At 34.2% G+C, this 24,233-nt stretch overlaps 2 protein-coding genes across 2 annotated transcripts in view; both read right to left on the reverse strand.

Annotated features, from left to right (window-relative positions):
* Positions 1 to 3,585, reverse strand: part of LOC149238033 (actin-depolymerizing factor-like) — a 31,819-nt gene extending 28,234 nt beyond the window's left edge. Inside the window, exon 1 of the mRNA XM_089369451.1 lies at positions 3,413 to 3,585. Coding sequence (XP_089225577.1) covers positions 3,413 to 3,585 — 173 coding nt within the window. The remainder of the gene's footprint in view (positions 1 to 3,412) is intronic.
* Positions 3,586 to 16,416: 12,831 nt separating this feature from the next.
* Positions 16,417 to 17,933, reverse strand: LOC149238034 (actin-depolymerizing factor 7-like). The gene is made up of 3 exons (XM_089366907.1): positions 17,907 to 17,933; positions 16,772 to 17,037; positions 16,417 to 16,567 (listed from the first exon to the last, which is right to left on the reverse strand). The coding sequence occupies exons 2-3, from the start codon at positions 17,017 to 17,019 to the stop codon at positions 16,417 to 16,419; spliced, it is 399 nt and encodes a 132-aa protein (XP_089223033.1). The 5' UTR covers positions 17,020 to 17,037; positions 17,907 to 17,933.
* Positions 17,934 to 24,233: the final 6,300 nt, after the last annotated feature.

Below are 24,233 nucleotides of genomic sequence, written 5' to 3' on the forward strand. Positions count from 1 at the left end.
CAGTAAAGACCGTTAGACAAAATACCATTCCCAACATAATCAGATTTATAGAATAGACTGAAAGATTTTTCTGAAAAGTTTAAGGAATATCCAAAAGGTACAAGCCTTGAAACTGAAATCAAGTTTCTAGAAAAACTTGGAACATAGAAGGTCTTTTCTAATTCTAAAACAAAGCCACTACTTAAAGTTAAATAACATGTTCCTATAGCTTCTACATGCGAGCCCATCTTGTTTCCTGATAAGATGCTTTGCTCACTTCCCACTGGCTTCCTTAGGTTTTGCAAACCTTGCAAGGAATTCGAAATGTGAATTGTTGATCCAGAATCAATCCACCATGTGTTAATATTAACGTTAACCATATTAGATTCATAACAAACAAACGAGATTACTTCCTTAAGTTCGGGAATGTCACAACGAATTTCAGAGAAATTTGCAGGTTGTACTACTGCATTAAAAAATCACATGCTTATGTTAAAATTGAGGCTTAATAAACTTTCATGTTTTACCAATGTAAATCATGCTTAAAAAGAATTGAATCTAATGACATAAAAATTGCCTGTGGGCTAAATTTTCAATTCAAACAGATTCAATAAACCTTTATGAAACAACTTATTAATTCATAACTCCTGTGGGTAGGTTATGAAACTTTATCCTAATTAATTACATAAATATAATAAAAATTCTTGTGGGATAAAATTTATTATATTCAATGTAAATCATGCTAAAAAGAATTGAATCTAATGACATAAAAATTGCCTGTGGGCTAAATTTTCATTTCAAACAGATTCAATAAAACTTTATGATAAAACTTATTAATTCATAACTCCTGTGGGTAGGTTATGAAATTTTATCCTAATTAATTAGATAAATATAATAAAGATTCCTGTGGGATAAAATTTATTATATTCAGTCTAATTAATTACAATTTAATGTCTAAATAATCTTTATGTGATCTAACCAATCAAAATATATAATTTTATTTAATTAAAGATGTTGTGGCTATTCTCTAATTAATTAAAATTATATGGATCACTAGACATTATTTTTGTTGCATAAACAAAACTTAACCAGAGAGAAAAATAATGTTTACTGAAAGGAGTAAGTCAAAATGACATTTTAATAAACTCCATATAACTGTAATAATTCTCCAGCAAAATAAAAATTAAGGTTAAAGCAGTCAGCATTACCGAAAATGACTACTTTGATTGTTTAATTAAATTTAAATTAAATTTCAACAACGCTAATCTGAACTTCATGCAAAATAAACATAGAATCAAAACTGAATGCCCAAATAAGAAATAAACCATTTCTTATTTCTTCTTTAATTACAAATGTTCATTATTATAAATGTACTCTTGCAATACAGTTCCAAAGAGTAGAAAACTGAGATGCAGAAGATAAAGTTGAGCGTTAAATAAGCAATGTAAAATTACGCAATTCCCCACTTTAACATTTAATGCTCTCAGTCTCTGGATTAGTAAAAAACATCAAAGTCTTAAATTGAAATCCACTGAATTTAGATACTTCCAATATCTATGATGCAAGCAAAAAGTAACTTTTACAATAAATATATAAAAAAAAAAACTATAAAAAATAAATGGCTACTACCCTGACGCAATATCATATGGTACAACATAGGCATTTACAAAATTCTACACAATATTTCACATGTTTTCCTTGGCCTTTTAGTTAACTATACGCAATTTATTTTCAGCTCCGTCCACATACGATATATATCATATCGAAATATATCTATACGATATATCCAACATTAAACTTATGATATATATACCATATCATATGCGATATAAAATGCTGGATGGGTCGGGCGAGAGTTTCAACCCATTGACCTCCACTTATATAAACAACCTCATATCAAAGCGCTTGCTATTGTTATTGTTTTCGCATGATATAATTAACTATTACCTCACCTTCCAAAGGAGTACATCTACTCGCCCTTATAACAGAACAACGCATTGAAGCGCATAAATGGGTAATGCATATCTCACATGTATCTTGCTGACAGGGCTTCTTATCATGTATGTATAGAACTTTGAACGAAGTGGCAGAAAACATAAAATATAAAAATTGTACGAACAGAGTTAGGTCAGTCTTCCGATATATAAGCCCTAAACCCTTAGATTCATGCCATAAATCTCTATACCATTTCCAATTAAAAAAACTCTAAGATAGAACATGTGATGGTTATATAATTGTGCCAATAAATAAATTGAATGTTTCAAAATATTTAAATGATATAAAATTTATAATTAAACCATCTCTGCTAAATTAATTATATATATACGCTAAACCAAAACGCATAAGATTTTTCAGAGTTAACAGAGTTAAGTTACAGTTTTGGGAAAAACTCCAAACTCGAACCGTTTCACTAAGCTAATTTCCGGTTGTGCGGAGAAGTCGTCCCAGCCTCGCGGCGTGCAGGCTTCGGAATATATGCATTTTTCTCCCGACTGATTAAATGCGTGCATATTCAGAAAGGGCAATTATTCCCAACAATACGATAAATGGGATAAAAAGTCTTGGTTGACATCCTTCGGTCGTGGGTTCAATCCGTTAGACCTCCAATAATAAGGTGCTATGGCCAACTACACGCAGGTCATGTATTCGACCCACGGTTTGTGCAAAAAGAAATAAATTATGGAACGAAACAGTGGATCGAAATTCGTTTCTTGGCCAACACACAGCAAGGTAAAGGTAAAAGGGCTCTGATACCAAATGTTAGATAATTATATAACAATGATTCTGCATGTGGAAAAAATTCAATGAATCATTGAAACTTAATGCCTAGGGATACGAATTACCTCCAGCCATTGGTGATGTTTTGATGCAGGCCACAGTCCACTTGCTTCTTCTTCAGCACTCCAGCTTCAATCCAGGAAAAAAGAAAAGAATACAAAAATTCTGAAGGCACTTCCAAGCTCTACTATCTCAGCTAGATGGTGTGAAAAACTGAAGGGGGTTGAGATGCCAGCTTGGGGACCAAACAGATGAATTTATAGCCAAGCTTCCATCAAGCTTCTGATAGTTATGTGTCAGATGTCCCACAGATCAAGGCAGAGAACTCCAGATGGGAGTAATGGACCACTTCAGTAGCTCCCAACAATAAATTTATTAACTGCAGTTGATTTCCTTAACTTAAGGAAACTACTGCAGTTGGTTTCCATAAGTTAAGGAAAGACTGCAGTTTAAATTCCATAATTGTAGGCAGAAATTGTGCAAAAATTAATGGAGCTTAACAAAAATATCTAAAATAACCATTTCATAATTAAAAAAAATCCATTGCGAAGAAATAAATTAATAAAATTTCCACCTAATTCAACGACTTAATAATTAAAAATCATTTATGAAGAAATAAATTAATAAAACTTAACAGTAACGTTGGCATACTTACCAGGAAATGAAGAATATCTTGATCTTTTGACAGTCGTCTTCGGTCACAAAATCGAAGTCATAGACCGCGTATCTACACTCTGTCTCGGGAAGAGAAGCCCTAAAGATATCATAATTCTCACCAGGGCCACCAAGTTTATCTACCGTGACTTGATTTTCATTTTCGACAACCATCCCAGAATATGCACTCGCCTGCAAATATTCTAGATTTGTCAGATTTAAGAGAGAAAACCTTCAAAGAAAGCCCTACACCGCATTTGTTTTACCAAAACAGCGGTCCTTTAAGCATTTAAAGGAAAATAATAAAAAAAAAAGGTAGAATATTGACCATTTGAGGAAAAAAAAGGCTGATTCCTGTAAATTAAAGGCACCGAGGTTGAGCCTTATTAGTGGAGGTAGCAGTAAAGGCCATAAGGGTGAAGATAACGATAAAGTTTCTATTGCAAGAAAGGGAAAACCAAAGAAAGGCTCGAGTAAAGGGTCTAACTCCAAGGGAGAGAAGAAAAATAAAGACTAGAGTAAAATCAAGTGTTTCAGTTTTCATCAACTGGGACACTGTGTTAGTCAATATCTGAACAGGAAGAAGGGTGAAAAGAAGAAGAAGCAGTAGGTAGCAACTTCAACGAACATTGATGAAATATCTGTAAGACTTGAGAATGATTTCACTCTTATAGTTTCCCCATATATTACTAGAGTACACTTGGGAAACAAGTCCAAGTGTACTCCATTTGGGAGAGGGATAGTCACATTTCAGAAGGAGTCAGGCAAAAAATATCCATGTTATAGATGTGTTGCACATGAAAGGTATGGGATTGAATCTAATTTCAGTATCTTCTCTTCAAGGTAAGGGGAATGATGTATAATTTTGACAACATAAGGTGTCTAAGACACTGGGATTATAACTTATCAAAGGAGATTGGGGTAAGAAGCAACAAGTTGTGTAGGTTACAGTTTGATACTCTAAAGGAACTAGTTAGCAATAGTAACAATAGATAAATGGGAGAGTGTTGGAATAAGAGGATGGGTCATATCCATGATGGAGAACTTAAGATTCTCAGAGAAATGGTGACAAATATTCCATAGGTGAGTACAAAACATGATGGAATATGCAGAGGGTGCATACCTGGAAAGTTATTAAAAGTAGCATTTCCAAAGAGTGACAGCAGAACCAAGGGTGTTTTAAAGTTGATACATTATGATATTTATGGTCCAATATTCACAAGGTATCTTTGGGGTTATAAATATTTTGTGACCTTCATTGATGATTTCTCTAGGAAGACCTAGATATACTTCTTGGAGACAAGAGATGAAGTCTTCAATCACATCCAAGAGTTTACAACTATTATGGAGAACTCAACAAGAAAGAAGATAAAGGTACTTTGGACAAACAATGGAATCGAGTATATCGAGAAATACTTAAAGGAATTATGTGCAAATGAGATAATCAACAGGGAATGGACATCCCCATATGACTCGTTGTAGAATCAGGTTGCATAATGCAAGAACAAACCATAATTGGAGTAGTGAGGGCCATGTTATATGATTAGGATATGCCTAGATATCTTTGGGCAGAAGCATGTAGCACAACATTTTACATTCAAAATAGGGTCCCACATAAGGTGTTGGTAAAGATGACACTTAAGGAGGAATTTACAGAGAATAAGATAGAAGTCGGTCATTTTAGGATTTTTGGCAATATTTTTTATCCTCACATTGTAGTTGATAAGTGCACCAAGATAGATTCAACTACAGAGAAGGGGTATTTCGTTGGCTACAATGAAACATCCAAGGCATACAAGATCTATATTCCAAAGACTCATAAGATCATCATGATATGGGACATTAGGAGGAGAAAGCCTTTAGGATATCTCATGAGAAGCCAACAATTGATCAAAGTCAACAAGAAAAATCTCTAAGGGTTAAACAAAAATCTCAGGTGCAAGGCACAAGTATGATCATAGTAACTAGTATAGGTACAACTATAGAAGAAAGTTTGTAGAATAAGGAGCACGAGCATGATGAGGAGCTTGAAGCTCCACCCACTTCAATTGGAAAGAGGAAATATGAGGTGATTTATACATTGATAGATGCATAAGAGTTTGTAGGAGCTCCTATATCGAGCAATAGGGATAGGATACCACGAGAGAGATATTCAGGTTACAAGGTATTAATGAGTCAGCTCATTGACGGTGACTCTTCCAGCTATGAAGACGTTGTACAACACTAGGTGTGACGGGATGTTATGGTGGGGGATTAAAACTCCATCATGTTGAACAATGTTTGGTATTTGGTGCCTAGACCATTGGATAGGACAATGGTTGGTTCTCACTAGATCTTTAAGATTAAGCACGCTACAAAAGGCGACAATTAAAAATTCAAAGCCATGTCCATGGCATTAGAGAAATTTTGAGCTCTAAAATAGGACTTAAAAAAAAAATGTACAACCAAAATCAAATTTATAAGAACCAATAGTATTCAAGATGATGATGTCAACCATGGAGGCTGATTCACCATTTTTGGAGTAAAAAAATTAAAAAAATAAAAAAACTACATTTTCAACTCATATTTTCAACTTATCTTCCTATGGATTTACTTTAATTTTGAGTGGGATCACTCATTGGATGCATGATTTAGTTCTTCGTCCAAGGAGTACTCATGTTGTATACTTTCGATGGACCCTACTACATGAAAAACATGATTACAATCATGCTTTTGATGTATTTCTCTTTTTTTTGTGTAGCGGGGTCCATAGAAAGTATGAAATATGTGTACTCCTTGGATGAGGAGTTAAATTTTTCATCCAATGAGTGCTCCCGCTCAAAATTTGAGTAAAACCATAGGGAGATAAGTTGAAAATATGAGTTGAAAAAGTAGTTTTTTTTCCCTCTAAAATCTGATGATGTAATCTAACCTTATTATATTAATTCCACTATTATTTTGTAATATTCCTTAGAAGGCCCGTTTTATACCTCAAAATTTCTCTAATTCCAAGTGTTTCTCTCATAAAGAGGGAATAGATTATGAGGAAACATTTACTCCCTTGGCTAGGTATACTTCTATTAGGGTTGGGATCCCACTTGCAACACAGGTGGCAGTATTGCAGAAGTATTTTTATTGGCTGAATCTTCGATAGGATGTCAGGAAGTACATCAGATCATGCACTGCCTGTGCCATTGCCAAACTGACCATCAAGAAGCAAGGCATATATACCCCACTGCCTACCCCTATTTGACCTTGGGAATCCATCTCCATGGATTACATGCCGGGCCTTCCTTCTACTAAGCATGGAAATGACTGTGTTTTTGTGGTCGTCGACAGGTTCTCGAAGATGGCCATTATGGTGGCCTGCAAGAAGAATATCACAACAGAAGCCACTGCTAAACTCTTCTTTGAACAAGTGTGGTTACACTTTGGGATCCCATAGCTATCATCTCAGATCAAGACAACAGGTTCCTCAGTACATTTTGGTCTAGTCTCTTGTCGATGTTGGACACCAAACTCACTAAGTCCACAGCCTTCCATCCTCAAACTGATGGCCAGACAGAGTTTGTCAACAGGATGATCGTACACATTCTTCACATGTACAACTCAAAGCATCCACGCACATGGCATGAGAGCCCCCATATGCTCAGCACAGCTACAATCGGGCTCTGCACAACTCAATTGGCCACAACCCTTTTCAAGTGGGTTTGGGATTCCAGCCACTATGTCCCATTGATGTGGCCATGTCATTTGCAGGTACTCACGTAGATTCGGTTCATGTCGAGTCTAAAGCAGATAAGGCAAACAACTTCATTGAGCACATCCAACATATTCGCGATCAAGTCCACAACATTCTGGAGAAATCAAATGCCAAGTATAAGCAGCAACATGATGAACATCGGGTGCCACACAAGTTTCAAGTCAGCGACAAAGTCTGGTTGCATTTGCAAAAGGAATGCCTTACCAGAGCCTATCGGAAACTCAGACCATTCTGATATGATCCTTACACCATTACCAAGGTTTTGGGAGACAATGCATTTGAGATCAGCATTCCCCATTCCTTGGCTTGCACCCAGTGTTCAACGTGGACTGCCTTCGGCCATACTTTCCACCATTACTAGACACATCTGACATTGCAGAACAGCTCACACCCACAGAATTAAATCCAGATTGCATGGAACAAGCTGCAACTGATCGGATCATGGACACATAGATCAAGCACACTCACCAGCAGAATATCCAACTGTATCGAGTTGTCAAAGCAGGCCAACTCCTTCACCAAGGCAAGTGGCTCACCAGGGACCAAGTTCAACAAAATTTTCCTCATGTCATGGAGGAACTCAACGCAATGGGGACCATTGCTTCCTAAGGGGGAGGAATGATCTAGGTGGATATTGGTGGCCACCTGGTAAGTCCACTTGGACCCCCACCATTGTTTCTTTTAGCTTTTCAGTTTCCTTAATTGTAGCACAGTTTTCTATTTTTAGCAGTTTTTCAGGTCCTAAACTTTTGGAGCCATTTTGAGGCCCTAAACAACGTTTTTGGGGAAAAATGGGAGCAACATGGGTTTATGGATCGATGTTGCTTTTCCCAAATTTGTAGTTCTCAGATAGATCTTTCTAACGAGTATTGTTCCTGGAGGGTCAGCATGTTCTAGATTTTCACCTCCAGGATGCCCTGTTATGCCACCTGGGTCACCTTTGTGTTCCTTCAAGCGAGTGTGCCAAGATGGTTTGGGAAGCACACTACAATCGGGTTGCTTGGCATTTCAGGGTCAAGAAAATGGTGGTAGTACTGCAGAAGTATTTCTATTGGCCACATCTATTTTCAGAGATAAGCTACCATCGCCCTAGCTAGTTTATTTCCATTTATGTTTGCAAGCATATTTCAGTATTTTACAGTAATGAAATGAAGTATTGTTTCTATTGCATCTCTATATGTATGGTTATATCTGCAATTTGTAGTGTTCCTGTTTAAATCTGGATCAGTGGTATCAGAGGGGTCTACTCTTTCTCTGTCTTTCTTTACATGTCCCCAACAAGGTCGGGATATAAGGATTTAGGGCTTGAACTGGTTGAACCTTTGCAAGACCAACCTCGCAAATCCCGACGGCCTCCCATGGTGGATGAAGAGAAAGACGAGGGGGTAGGAGATCCTATCAAAATCTTGCTCGAAGAGGCCCTCGAGTGACAAAGGAACGCGATGATGGACAACTTTTCCCAAATCCTTCAACGGCTACCTAGGGGTGACACATTTACTTCCAAAAGCCACTCTAGAAGCGCCACACCCTTTAAGGTACTAATCGAACCCTCCGATGTGTGGAAAACTGCCTTCAAAACCAAGGAGGGCCTTTTCGAATGGTTGGTTATGCCTTTTGGATTGACAAATGCTCCTGCAACCTTCATGTGGCTAATGGATGACATCTTGCGGCCATTCACCAACTCATTTGTAGTGGTATACTTGGATGACATATTGATCTTCAGGCAGAGTTAGGAAGAGCACCTCCGCCACATCCAACAAGTTCTCTAAACACTACGGCAACACATGTGCCAATTTGGAGAAATGCACTTTTGGCATGACCTAGGTTCAGTATATGGGATACATTATTGATGAATAGGGGATGCATTTGGATCCAACCAAAATCTAAGTCATTCAGAATTGGCCATCTCCAACGACTTTGACAGAGCTCCATAGCTTTTTAGGTCTTGACAACTTCTACCGCAAGTTCGTGTTGGGATTTTCTCATATCACTTGGCCCTTGAGTCAAGTCACCAAAGGAGGAGAAAAAGAAAAATTCTTTTGGTCTGAATCTCAACAGAAGGCATTCACATAGTTGAAAGATCGCCTTTTCTCGGCACCAGTGCTCGCATTAGCAGACTTGCAACAACCATTTGAGGTTGAGACAAATGCCTCTGACTATGCTATTGGGGCAGTCCTTACTCAACATGGGCATCCAGTGGCATAGCACAATGAGACACTTTTAGACATAGCCTGGAAGTATCCCACTTATGACAAAGAGATGTATTCCATTGTGCAGGCTTGCCGAAAATGGAAGCATTACATTTTTGGGAAGGAAATGGTCATCCACACAGACCACTGACCCCTGCAATTCATACAGACCCAAGGGAAATCGCAGAATGATCGCCATCATAAGTGGTCCACATACCTGCAACAGTGCCATTTGAATATCAAGTATAATAAGGGTAGCACTAATAATGTTGCGGATTTCCTTAGTCGACCACCGATCATGGCGTTAACCACCGTGCTCAACTCTTATGGGCACGAGGCTTCTCATTGGCCACTTCTCTACAAAAGTGACCTAGAATTTGGCCACACATACTAGAAACTCTTGGAGGGTCAGCATGTTCCATATTTTCACCTCCAGGATTCCCTGTTATGCCACCTAGGTCACCTTTGTGTTCCTTCAAGTGAGCCTGCCAAGATGATTTGGGAAGCATACTATAGACGAGCTGTTGGGCATTTCGGGGTCGAGAAAACGATGGCAGTACTGTAGAAGTATTTCTATTGTCCGAATCTTCGATAGGATGTCAGGAAGTAAATCAAATCATGCACTACCTACGCCATTGCCAAACCAACCATCAAGAAGCAAGGCCTCTATACCCTGCTACCTACCCCTAGTCGACCTTGGGAATCCATCTCCATGGATTACATGTTGGGCCTTCCTTATACTAAGCATGGAAACGATTGTGTTTTTTTGGTCGTCAATAGGTTCTCAAAGATGGCCATTATGGTGGCGTGCAAGAAGAATATCACAGCAGAAGGCATTGCTAAACTCTTCTTTGAATGAGTGGGGTTACACTTTGGGATCCCACAGTCTATCATCTCAGATCGAGACAGCAGGTTCCTCAATACATTTTGGTCCAGTCTCTCTTCGATGTTGGACACCAAACTCACTAAGTCCACAGCCTTCCATCCTCAAACTGATGGCTAGATAGAGGTTTTCAATAGGATGATTGTACACATTCTATGCATGTACAACTCAAATCATCCATGCACATGGGATGAGAGCCTCCCCTATGTTCAACATAGCTACAATCGAGCTCTCCACAACTCGACTAGCCATAGTCCTTTTCAGGTGGGCTTGGGATTCTAGCCACTATGTCCCATTGATGTGGCCATGCCATTTGTAGCTACTCATGCAAATTTGGCTCATGTCAAGTCTGAAACAGATAAGGAAAAAAACTTCATTAAGCACATCCAACATATTCGTGAGAAGGTCCATGAAATTATGGAGAAATCAAATGCCAAGTATAAGCAGCGACATGATGAACATCAGGTGCCACACAAGTTTCAGGTGAGTGACAAAGTCTAGTTGCATTTGCAAAAGGAACTCCTTACCAGAGCCTATCGGAAACTCAAACCACTCTGATATGGTCCTTATACCATTACCATGGTTGTGGGAGACAATGAATTTGAGCTCAACATTCCCCCATTCCTTGGCCTGCACCTAGTGTTCAATGTGGACTGCCTTCGGCCATACTTTCCACCATTACTAGACACATCTAACATTGTAGAACATCTCACACCCGCAGAGTTAAATCCAGATTGCATGGAACAAGCTGCAACTAATCGGATCATGGACACATAGATCAAGCACACTCGCCAGAAAAATATCCAACTATATCGAGTTGTCAAAGCAGACCAACTCCTTCACTAGGGCAAGTGGCTCACCAGGGACCAAGTTCAGCAGAGCTTCCTCATCTCATGGAGGAACTCAACACAATGGGGACCATTTCTTCCTAAGGGGGGAGGAAAGATCCAAGTGGATATTGGTGGCCACCTGCCAAGTCCACTTGGACCTCCACCATTGTTTCTTTCAACTTTTTAGTTTTCTTAATTGTAGCACAGTTTACTATTTTTAGCAGTTTTTCGAGTCCTCAACTTCCGGAGCCGTTTTGAGGCCCTAAATGACGTTTTTTGGGAATAGTTCTTTGATATATCTTTCTAACAAGATATTTTGCACATCAAACGGAGATCGTATGCCAAAGTTACGACCCCAGGAAGTTGATGTACCAATTTACCCAAACGGAGCCCACAGTTTGGCGTTTCATCTTCTAAGGTTAGGTTTTTGGATGTTTAGGGTTTTCCATTGTTTCAACAATAAATAGGCCTTCGAACCTCGTTGGTCGCGAAAAGTTAAGTTGAATTTGCAAGGTGGAAGGATTAGAACACTTCTGGGTGTTCTGCATATTCCTGCATTGGCTAGAAATCTGATTTTTGTAAGCAAGTTGGATGATGCAAGTGTAAAAGCAGTGTTCAAGAAGGATACCTGTAAGATGGTTCAGGAAGCACTGGTATTGATGTTGGGAGTTTGGATTGGAACTCTGTACAAGATGCAAGTTAGCACTGTTGTTGATGGGTGCAACAATTTTGTGGTTTCTGAAAGTGGAGCAGAAAATCTAGTGGTCTCTGGAGAAAAGACCATGCTATGGCATCAAAGGCTTGAACATATTAGAGAGAAGGGCCTTTAAATACTTCATGGTAAAGGTATGGTAGAAGGTATGACTAATAGCTCTCTAGATTTTGGTTTCTATGAAAATTGTGTATATGGAAAGCAGAATCAGGTGAGTTTCCCCTCTGGTAGTAAGAGGGTGAAATAGATATTAGAGCTTTTGCATAGTGATGTGTTTGAACCTGTGAAGTTTCCATCACTGGGTAAGTCTGTGTGCTATGTATAAAGTCCTGTAGGTGTAAAGTTATCTATTGAACAGTGTCTCAAGGCATAAGAAGAGGAAGAGGACATGCCCCGTGTTCCATATGCAAGTGCAGTTGGTAGCCTAATGTATGTGATTGTCTGTACTAGACTAGACATTGAACATGTAGTGGGAGTATTAAGTAGGTTTATGTCAAAACTAGGGAAGGAGCATTGGACAACAGTGAAGGGGGTTTTCAGGTATTTGTGTGGCACTAGTGATTATGGTTTGTGCTACAAAGGAAGACCAGGATTGGACAAAGTTTTGGATATTTGTGGCTTTGTTGATGCATGCTGGGCTGGAGATCTGGATCATAGAAGATCTACAAGTGGGTATGTGTTTAACCTATTTGGAGGTGCAGTCAGTTGGATGAGTAAGAAACAATCTGTAGTGGCACTATCAACTATAGAGGCAGAATACACAGTAGCCACTCATGCAAGCAAGGAAGCAGTTTGGTTGCAGAGATTGTGTTCAAGTATGGGGCTAGTACATGGAGCTCTAAGGATAGACTGTGACAACCAAAGTGCAATTTTATTGGCAAAGAACCCTTCTTATCATTTAAACACAAATCATATTGATGTTTAGTATCACTTTGTGAGGGATATGATAGAAGACAAAAAGGTGTTTCTAGTAAAGGTGGACTCTTTGAAGAATACTGCAGATGCATTGACAAAATCTGTGAGCTCTGAGAAGTTCTCTTGGTGTAGAGAAACAATGGTCGTTTCTGGGCTAGATAAATGACTAAGCTCTCCTGTGGCCCCTTGTGGAAAGAAAACAACAAGTGGGGGAATGTTAGGTTGTGTTATATTCTTTCCACGACTAGCCGCCCTAGTTTACCGGGGGGTTAGAGGTGCGGAGGAGCCCCCCCTTCATTGCATTGACTGCGCAGTGGGGGGTGGCAATCCCCCATGTACGGGAGTTTGAAGGGGGCGGTTAGCCCCCCTCTATGGGGTTCAGGCAACGCCCCAGGGAAAAAATATTTGGACCCTATATTAGGTGGGGCGAACCTACCTATGGTTTTGTGCATGATTTTCGTACATGGTTTTGGGCACGATGGTTTTCGGTACATGGTATTGGATGCTTCGGCATGTATAGATATGTATTGTAACATTGAAAGGATTATAATGAAAAATCAAGCTGGTAGTCTCGGTTTTGGGATCTAGGGGAAAATCTCTGTGTATATGTGTTTTATGTGTCATGCTCTCACATTGTTTATTTTTTGTGTTTTAGAATTCATATGCAGGTAATTTTTGTACAGGGATAAAACCTACAAGCAAAAACTAGAGAGAAAGGAGGGAAGAAAAGAGAAACTAAGTGCCTTCACACTTAACTCCCAAATGTATTTTTTTTGTGTTTCTCTTTTTTAGTTTTGTTTTCTTGGGCACCAATCATTGGTTGGTGTGATCAAATGTTTTTTTGAATTTGCAAAAATGTAATTTTTTTTCTTTAAATAAAATTGCAATTTTTCCTTGCAAAAAAAATAGCTTTTATATAAGAAGTTTCATAATAATATATTTTATTTACTATCAATTAATTAAAAGGTTAGCTAAAAAATCCCATTTAAGGCTAGTAATAAGAGACGATATCCAAATGCATTAGGTTATAGGCCTATCCCCATATCTCTTTGAGCAATTATTTGGTTGACCCATTAGCTACTATGCTTTAAAGGAACACGTTAAAGTAGAGTGAGATCATTTATTAAGATATTTTCCTATTTTTTATCTCCTTAGCAACAATTCAAAGTACTAGGGATGCATGTAGAATTTTGATTGGGGACCTTCTATTTTTTTGTCACAGTAGTCATTTCTTTGATTTAAGGAAATAATGACATTTATCTTAACCTATATGGATGAAGTTCCTAGTCTTCCATATTTTTGGTTATTGGAGGGCTTTAAAGCAATAAGCAATTCCTTAGGTTCAGGATGAATTGCTTGAGTTCTAATTCTAGAGGGTGGATCTTGCATGGGAAGTCACCTTTTGAGATTCATTCAAAACCTCCCAATTCTCAACATGAGGATTTTATTTTTGGTACGATACTATTTGATTGCAAGTCATAGTCCAAGAATTTTCCTGATATTATTTCAACAGTGTCAGGTCAGATTAAGGTTTGGAATGCAAGTCTAGATACCCTTTAAAGCCCACTAAAAGGGATAAAAAGGAATTTCCATAAAAAAATAAAAATCCATACTTAGGGTTCTTAGAGAAAGCACAACCCCTATAAGTGGGGCGTCATGATCAATATGATGTTGAGTATCAGAGGTTTTTGAAAGTCCTCTAAAAAAATGCCTCCAAAAAAATTATAGATTCTCATAAGCCAAAGATAATTTCACTCCTAAGACAATGTAGGGAAGTATGAATTTATTTCTATTAGCTATATGGGATGATCTAACTTCTAAATCCTTTTCTTTTTCTTCAAGTTAAGGTGTTATTTTATTCTCTCAAGAACTCGAGGAGAAATCCTTGTTATGAATTTGATGAGGTAAAAATATTATTGTGGTGGAGATCTAAATTGTGTATTGAGAAGATTTTAAATTTAGGGTTTTCTTGCACACTCAAATCCTCTATGTGATGTAGAACCAATTAAGTTTTCTCCAACTTGACAAAAGATAAAATTGGATCAATTTAGTATAGCAAAAACATTGGAAATGTTTTTTTGTAAATGAAGGCATTGTTTCTTGTCAATTTATAGTAAAATAGTCAATCGATGTTCATGGAGGATTTGACCACCACCTAATCATTTTTGAAATTGGAATTGATAAGGAAATACTTGGAAATTGAGATTAGCCTTATTCCTAAGAATAACAACCCAGGTCATTTGAAGAATTGAACCTATATCTTTATGTAATTGTGTTTAAAATTTTCTAACTAAGATATAAGAATAACAACTAATAAGACCTCTTTTACAAAGAAATCTTGTAATTTTGGCATTTTGACTAGTTAGTATATGTCAAAGATAACAACTAATATACAAAATTAACTAGTGTTATATTATTAGTTCCTTGTTGTGGCTAGCAATGGATTCTCCTAGTTACTACCATTAGTTTAGCATTGACTAATCCAAATTCTAATGTTTAACTTTGACAATAATTATTTTTTAAACATTTGATTGGGCTATAAATTTGAAGGTCTTATTGTAGCCTTTCTGGTGTCTCACATTTTTTTTGTCATAATTTCTCATAATTTATGGATGTAGTTGCAATATTTATGCATCATTTTCAAATATTTATACAATTATTTTACCATTAGTTTAACATTGACTAATCCTAATTATAATGTTTAACTTTGGCAATAATTATTTTTTAAACATTTGATTGGGCTCTAACTTTGAAGTTCTTATTGTAGCCTTTCTGGTGTCTCACATTTTTTTAATCATAATTTCTCATAATTTATGGATGTAGTTGCAATATTTATGCATCATTTTCAAATATTTATACAATTATTTTACCATTAGTTTAACATTGACTAATCCAAATTATAATGTTTAACTTTGACAATAATTGTTTTTTAAACATTTGATTGGGCTCTAACTTTGAAGTTCTTATTGTAGCCTTTCTGGTGTCTCGCATTTTTTTTATCATAATTTCTCATAATTTATGGATGTAGTTGCAATATTTATGGATGATTTTTAAATATTTATGCAATTATTTTTCATTGTTAAGCTTCATAATTAAAATCCTTGAAAGTATCTCATAGTCGGGAAAATAACTTATTTCCCATGAGTTATAAGGTACCATAATTTAAGTAAATATTTGCATAAAAAATGAATAATAACATGATGGAAATAAATACACCAACTAGGAGTTACTACCTACCATTATTTATGTTTTCTTCAATACCTTAGGAGTAAAAGTGTAAATGTGTCAATTCATGAGTGCTTACTACCCAACAAAAAATTAAGCAATTACTTATCCCTTAGTAAACAATTAAATTTTCTATTTCATATATCAATTTACAATTTTTTTTTAAAACATAACATCCATTTAAATAACAAAAACTACATTTTTTTTTTTTTTAATTTGCTAATACTATTCCAAAAATAAAACAAGAAGATAAATAAAAAAATTTATTAACTTAAACGAGAAAGTTTGTATAAACTACCACTTAACGGCCCATCACAACTAGTCAAAGAAAATAGGAAGCAACCGATGCAACTGCTATGAATAATCTCATACACATGTTTCCTTGTGAATATGCCATAAAACCAATATCATAAGTGAAACCTCCTCCACGTTAAGCATAAACATGTAACAATAATTAGATTAGATATCATCTTGCACGTTAAGCATAAAGATGTAACAATAATTAGACATCATCTTGCACGCCCTCTTATAACATCGATGGCCAACTCATTGGGATCTGTTGCCTGCACTTCACGGTACACACCATCCAACTCCCTCCTAAACTTGTCCTTGGAGCTCGCATACACCATCTTGCTCCTCACCCTTGAAGACTCAGGAGACCTGTAAATTTGTTTATTCACGTCAAAATCTATGTAATATATTAGCAAGAAAACTACCATAAAATATAACCATTTCATAATTAAAAAATATACATTGCTAAGAAATAAATTAATAAAACTTCCACTTAAATCAACGACTTAATAATTAAAAATCATTATGAAGAAATAAATTAATAAAACTCAACAGTAACGTTGGCATACTTACCAGGAAATGAAGAATATCTTGCTCTTTTGACAGTCGTCTTCGGTCACAAAATCGAAGTCATAGACCGCGTATCTACACTCTGTCTCGGGAAGAAAAGCCCTGAAGCTATCATAATTCTCACCAGGGCCACCAAGTTTATCTACCGTGACCTGATTTTCATTTTCGTCAATCTTGAATATTATGAAGCGATATATCTTCTTCCTCTTCAGATCAAAGAATGTAGACTTGCATTCGTCACTGACAGCCATCCCAGAACATGCACTCGCCTGCAAGTATTAAGAAAGAAAACCTTCAAAGAAAGACCTCAACAGAATTCGTTTCACCAAAACAGTGGACCTTTAAGCTTTTAAAGGAAAATTAAAGCAAAGGCAGAATACTGACCATTTGAGGAAAGAAAACGCCGATTCCTGTGAATTAAAGTAACCGAGAACGTCTATCAAACTCCAAGATCCGCAGGAAGGAAGGATAATTAAAGGTGTAGAATTCTTGCAGATCTCAGACCGCTGGATGCAACCCCTGGCTCTGACAACTCCAAGAGATTTATTAAAATTAAAGGGGCAACTTGCCTGTCGAAATCCGTTCAAGAAAATCAATGAATGCCGCGTGCGTAGAGCAAGGTTGAATTGAATTTTTCGAATAATAAATGGGAACATGCTTTTAACTCAATTTATATTGAAACGCTTTAAATTGTTTGAGTCATTTGAATGCTAGAAAAGCCGGATTCAATCTTCAAGTCGGCCATCATTTCCCTTTTAAATTGTTTGAAAAATAAAATTGAAAATATTTTTCTTTCGATTTAATTATTATTTGAAATTATTTAAAAATAAAGAATAAAAATGGTTTTTACTCAAAGATGCCAAAGCCTTTTCCTTATGTATGATCCATTTTTTTTCATACAGAGGCTATGTATCATTCACGGTTTCTTCAGGTTTATACAAAGGCTAGGTATCATTCACGGTTTCTTCAGGTTTATTCCACTGTAAGAAGTTATATTTTGGTTATTGGAACTTCAATCTGTAATTTTGATTCTATCTTATTAATAATGGTTTCTTTTTATTGAAAAAAAAAAACGGTATATACTATCCAATAAGCTTTTTAACATGATTTTGTATGGTTTAATTTAACATTGATTTGCTAAAATAGAAATTAAGTAGAAAATTGTATTAATAGTTTATTTTATTAAAATACAATATAAAATATTTTTTTGAGATTCATTTAGAACTAATTGCTCTGTAATTTTGATTCTATCTTATTAATAATGGTTTTTTTATTGAAAAAAAAAACTGTATATACTATTCAATAAGCTTTTTAACATGATTTTGTATGGTTTAATTTAACATTGATTTGTTAAAATAGAAATTAAGTAGAAAATTGTATTAATAGTTTATTTTATTAAAATACAATACAAAATATTTTTTGAGATTCATTTGGAACTAATTGCTCAAAACATGTCTCAAAAACTTGATATGGATCACACCAGTTTAAATTCAATACCAATATAAAATAGTTTATTTGAATTTTTTATTGATATTTAAAATAACAAAGTAAACATATATTTATTATTTCTTTTTAATGTTGTTGTGATTTTCTTTTATTTTAATATGTTTTTCCACTTTTATATATAGGGGATTTTCATTTTAGTTTCATTTTAGGCTATTAGTTTTATGTTATAGATGGCATTTATATATAGTTGTTATATCTTTAATCTTAACTCTATCAAGTATCTAGACATCAAATCTTTCCAGCTGCAAACTTCTCTTTAGATTGCAAAATTTAAATGAAGGTTTGCACCCTAAGAGATTTGTCCCTTTCAATGCTAAATAAATCTATGATTAAATAGATCTAAGTTGATTTAAAAACATTTATAGAATTATAATATATACCTATATGTTTGTATGTTATGTATGGTAAAATTTGATTCTATATTCTTGCATATTGGTTGTGTTTTTGCTCATACAAAAAAATTTTGTAGACTGAATAGTGGAGTGGTGCATTTCTACATATATGGTAGTTTCAAATAGTGGGTGCAAATATTTTGGCCGTGGATATATCAAAATCCAATAAATGAGGTTAGAGCCTACGAGCTAAAGTTGCAAGTTATGTTTAGCATATTACATAATGGAATATTTTATATGTTGATACTTCATAAGATATTTTGAGTTATCTTGCATTAGGCATAGAAAAATTTATTTTAATAACATTGACCATAATTTGTTATGCACATTCAAAAGGAGAATAATGACAAGGAATGGAAGCAATTTGAGTAAGCAATATCCACACTTGTTATTAGAAAATTAACACAATTTTCTACATTTTGAAAAGATGATGATCTCCACCTCAACCTTGCAAAGCATAGACAATTAATACTGAGTATTTGACCATTTGTTTAATAGATATTTACGATATACCATTATTATTAGTTACACTTTGATTATGGACTTTAACAACCCTATAATCTGATATTTACCTTAAGGAGCTAAATTCTAGGAATAATTATGATTTGGTTGGAATTATAAATTATTAAGTAGATTATTTAATAAACATATATAACTTACTAAATTTAAATTTGAACAGACCATTATATTTAAATAATAGATAAAAATAATATATTCTAAAGATCTATCTTACCATTATTACCAATTACCTAATAGTGTTTATTACCTTTTTTAGAAAAATATATTGGAATAATATCAAATATAAATAAATGTGAAATGACCAATATAACTAGATTATTAAGATATGGTATTACCTAGGAATTCTCTTAATATTTAATATTAGATTTATTTATTTTTAAATTAACTCCGTTATTAAAATTAAATATTAACTAATTTGACTAGGGTCATTGGTCAAAATTAGCCGTTGGAGTCTCTGCACCTCTATTTAATCAAGCTTAGCCAGATTGGTTCTTCAACTTGTCCTGACGATGAACCACACTGGTTGGTTCGAAACGCGTCGACAAAAGATTGGTTATGTGATTTTGCCGAAGATTATCTAAACAATGTTATGGATCACAGAAGTCTAAATTCCTTAATATGTTTTTATGTTTGTAGAAAGCCATTCACTAATATATAATATTCTTGATTTGATTTATTTCAATCCTTCTACAACCCATTGTGTATTTATACCCGCTCTATAACCATTCCAATCACATCCAAAAAATCCTAGGTTAACAAAACCCTAGTCATGTTAATGTTATTAGTTGTTAGGCCAAATATGATCTGCGGATTGCCAATTATTTTGACTCATAAAGAGATATGAGGAAATCATTGTAGGTGATCAACCGTAATATCTCCAAACGCAAAAGTTCAGACATGCTAAAATGACTTCATTTCAGTTGGAGTGTATCCTCAATGTTTCCGAGAGGAAGGATGGGGAATGCTTACAAATAAACAAGAAGAGTGGATGAGAAAACCCTCCTTGGAGGATGGAAATGAAGGAAAACCAACTTGTATTTTGTTTTCTCTAAAACCTCCTTTTTTTATTATTTTTTAATGTATTTTTATTTTTATGTTTTAATGTAATGTTATGTGACAATATCTCTCCAATACTATGGCGTTGCTAAAGTTCCTATTAGCAAAAAATGGTGTTGCACCTAAAAAATGATGAGATGCCAAAAACTACAAACCACTTTGAGGTGTAGACATCATTTTACAATGAATACAATGTATATGACAAGATAATATATCATAAGACTAAGTCTCCTTGGTATATATAAAAGACAAAGCATACACTTATAATGAAAGGTTTCAGCCTACAAAATAATATATAAAAAAAAATGTCATAATTCAATATATAGGCATAATACATGGATTTAGGATTAAACAAGGGGCTTGTATAGGGCTTAACATACCCCTCCCCCTTCAAACAAGTGTTCTCCTCAACACTTGACCAATTATGTATGTTTCTACATAGATAACTCATCTTCTCATGTCGCCTCTTCCACTGGTGGAACTTCCAATTGATGAGATACATAAAAATTGCTCAATTTTTTAGCTTCCCAATCCTGGTTGCAAATACTGTTTTCAGTTCTAGTATTATTTTTTCTTCTTCTTTAATCTCTGCAAAAATAGTTTGGACTAGGATTGTAAGTCATCCTTCCAATCCTCTGCCACAGGGGCTTCATTGGGGGAGCAATACCATACCATGTGTATTCATATAGGGGGATATATATTGAGGAAAAAATGACATAATATATTGAGCATATAATACGGGGTAAAGGTTTTTATATTTGGCAGGTATAAAAAATGGAGCTCAAAGTTAATGAAAAAATGTAAAGGGGTGTAAAAAATGTTAATGAAAAAATGGATACCTACAATATCTAGTGAAGTAGGGGTATTTAAATTGAGAAGGTGTATTGGGTTCGTATTGGTAGGGGTTAAATTATGTTATTTAGAGGTATTTTCCAATGAGTAGTCAAATTAAGGGTATTACTTAGTATGCCACGAATGCACATGATATGTTAAAGGTTCATTGAGTGAAGCCCCCACATCCTCTGCAACACCTTATAAGGGGAATAATACCTTAGTGAAAATTTATTGTCCTCCTTCTGTTGCTTGAGGGAAATCTCTTTGTATAGTTACACTATCATAAACATCCAATCCCCCACTTCAAATTCCCTTTCATTGCAATGTTGATATGTTTGTTGTTTCATCCTATTTTTTGTTATAGCCAAGTTGTCCTTCAATAGTTTGATAACATATTGAACAATGCTCCTAACTTAATGAGAACTTTACCGAGTTCTCTTTTTTTTTAGATTGCATCAATCATGATTCTCAATTTGATTTTGAAAAGTGTTGATGCAAGCATCACCCTTTTTTCAATTTCAGGGTTAAAATTCTAGCATTTTTTAGCCATGGCATTAAAAACCAAATATCATGATTATGAAAGACATGGAAAACTACACTAAAATGCAAAATTGGTGATGCAACATCCCTTTTTTTCAGTGTTAAAGTTCATACACTACGAAAGGCATGAACAAACATGTTGAAATGCAAAAGTGGTGATGTTGGCATCACCTCTCCTTTTTTTCAGGATTAAATTCAAACTTTTTTCAATCATGTCATTAAGGAATAAATATCATGATTATAAAAGACATGAAAAAAACACATTGAAATGCAAGATTGATCATTCAATATCACTCACTCTTTTTTTGAAGGTTAAAATTCAAACATTTCTCAACCATTACATTAAAGACTAGATATCATGACTATGAAAAGTCCTAAAACTTAACACTATATTCTTTTCCTTCTTTTGTAAAATGCTTGTTTTAAAGTGTTTTTCAAAGTTGTCTAAATTTTATTTTATTTTTAGAGTTAAAATACTAATTAATTGACATTACATCTTTGATCATTTGTACCCTCGAAAGAAAAGAATCACTATGAATGTAAAAGTGGTCTTACTCAATTTTGTTTAATTATTATTATTTTTTAAAATAATTTAAAATTGAAATATATATATATATGAAATGAGAAATTAAAAAAAAAATGACTTTTAATTCCAAAAGTATTGAAAATTGCTAATTTAAGAAAAGAAAAGTGGGGAAACAAGTTAAAAAAAGGTGTTTTAAAAGAATTTTAAACTCTTATATATGTATATATATATTAAAAAACAAAAAATTAGAATATATATATATATATATATATATATATATATATATATATATAATAAAAAAAATTAAATAAAATAACATTATAAATTAAAAATATGTATTATAAATTAAAAATTAATTTAAAAAATTAAAAAAAAAAAATAATCAACAACATTAAAAAATAAGATATAATTCAAAACAACGCACAAGTCTATAGGAACATGGAGCATACTGGAGCAAAAGGATGGAACCTTCCATCAATACTATCATCGACCTTTTATAGACTTATGAGAATAACTAGCTCCAAAGGAGTTTGAAACGTATTTTTGTTAATTTTGTTTTACAAAATCTTATATGTGTGCATCATGAAGCAGACTTATACATGACAGTTATTTTTTTGATACTCTCTGCGTAAAGTAAGTACATAACCTATATTTGAAATTCCCAGTAACAAAGTAGTGTCTCCCTGTGTGGAGTACACCTCAAGTTTTGTTTTCTCAAACAAGATAGGCTATCTAGCCCAAAGTTCAGTACATGCCATGGGCATCTGCAAAATGTAATTTTCCTTATTAATGAAAATTACGACTTTTTTCCACGGAAAAAGAAAAAGATATAATTCAAAAATTCAAAAAAGGTGTGTGAAGTGTGTGTTGTGTGGGCGAGGGAGATTCGTACATCACCCTCCCCCACATGGCACACATCACACGTATAGTTTTTGTTTTTTTTTTAATTAACTTTTCTTTTTTCAATTGTTTAATTTTTTTTTTAATGTTTTTTTTTTTCATTTTTTTTTCATTTTAATTAATAGGTTTTATTTGTTTGTTTGTTTGTTTGTTTTAAATATTAATATATTTGTTTTTCTTTATTTTTTTTAAATTTATTTATTGGTTTTTTATTTTTTTTAATATTTTTTCTTTTATTAAAAAAAATGATGGGCCTGGAGTATGCCTTAAAATTGTTTTCACTTAGCTAAGAGTCTATCTTCGACATAAGGAAACATGTTAATGATCCAATAACAAGAGACATCTTGGAAGAGTGAAAGTCGACCCTCTTACAAACTACCAACAGGTAGTTCCAAGTGGCATGGTTTTCCTTGACTAATAGTGATAAGTGAGATTGCATTCGTAGATAGAAGTTAGTGATGGTTGTCCCACCACTGATTTGATAACTGAATTATGATAGGTTTTCTCATTGTTTAAAAAAGTTGACCCTCTTACGAACCACCAACAGGTAGTTCCAAGTGGCATGGTTTTCCTTGAATAATAGTGATGAGTCAGATTGCATTCATGGATAGCAGTTAGTGATGGTTGTCCCACCACTAATTGATAACTGAATTATGATAGATTTTCTCATTGTTTAAAAAAAATGATGTTTTTTTATTGAATATATATTTATTATAAAACTTTAGTAGTATTATTATCATTTCTATTAAAAAAAATATTGTTTTCATTCTTTTTAATCATCTTTAAAATTCTCTACATTCTTTTTTGTTTAAATTTGTTGTTAAAATTGCCTTAGATTTTTTGTTTTAATCATTTTTTAATTATTTTTTTTTGGAAAGGACAATTTTTTATTATTATTTAATTTGTTTTAAAAATAAATAAATAAAATAAAATTTGGTAATTTTATTTAAAAAAAAAATTATGTTGCATATTCTTCCTTTTTTAGGGTGTCATCCTTGATTTTGTTTACACTAATGATGATTTATAAACAATAGCTAAAAATATTGTAATTTTAGTGTCCCATTGAAAAAGGGTTAAGTTGTCTTAGGCTAATATGTCAAAAGAGCTATAGTTTTAACCTTATAAAAAATTAAAAATTGCTCGTGTTTTCTATGTGTTTCACATACCCTAGAGATCAATGATAACTACATCC

The sequence above is a fragment of the Pinus tabuliformis genome, chromosome 8, assembly GCF_031772625.1.
Source record: "Pinus tabuliformis cultivar Carrire ecotype Pingquan chromosome 8, CPIR1, whole genome shotgun sequence".
Lineage (NCBI taxonomy): Eukaryota > Viridiplantae > Streptophyta > Pinopsida > Pinales > Pinaceae > Pinus > Pinus tabuliformis.

What these genes read in the sequence shown, in the direction of transcription:
- LOC149238034 (XM_089366907.1), bottom strand. Translation starts at nt 17,019, where the DNA reads ATGGCTGTCAGTGACGAATGCAAGTCTACATTCTTTGATCTGAAGAGG. An exon ending in AAGATATTCTTCATTTCCTG is followed by an intron (nt 16,568 to 16,771) that starts GTAAGTATGCCA and finishes ACAAATTTACAG; the next exon opens with GTCTCCTGAGTCTTCAAGGG.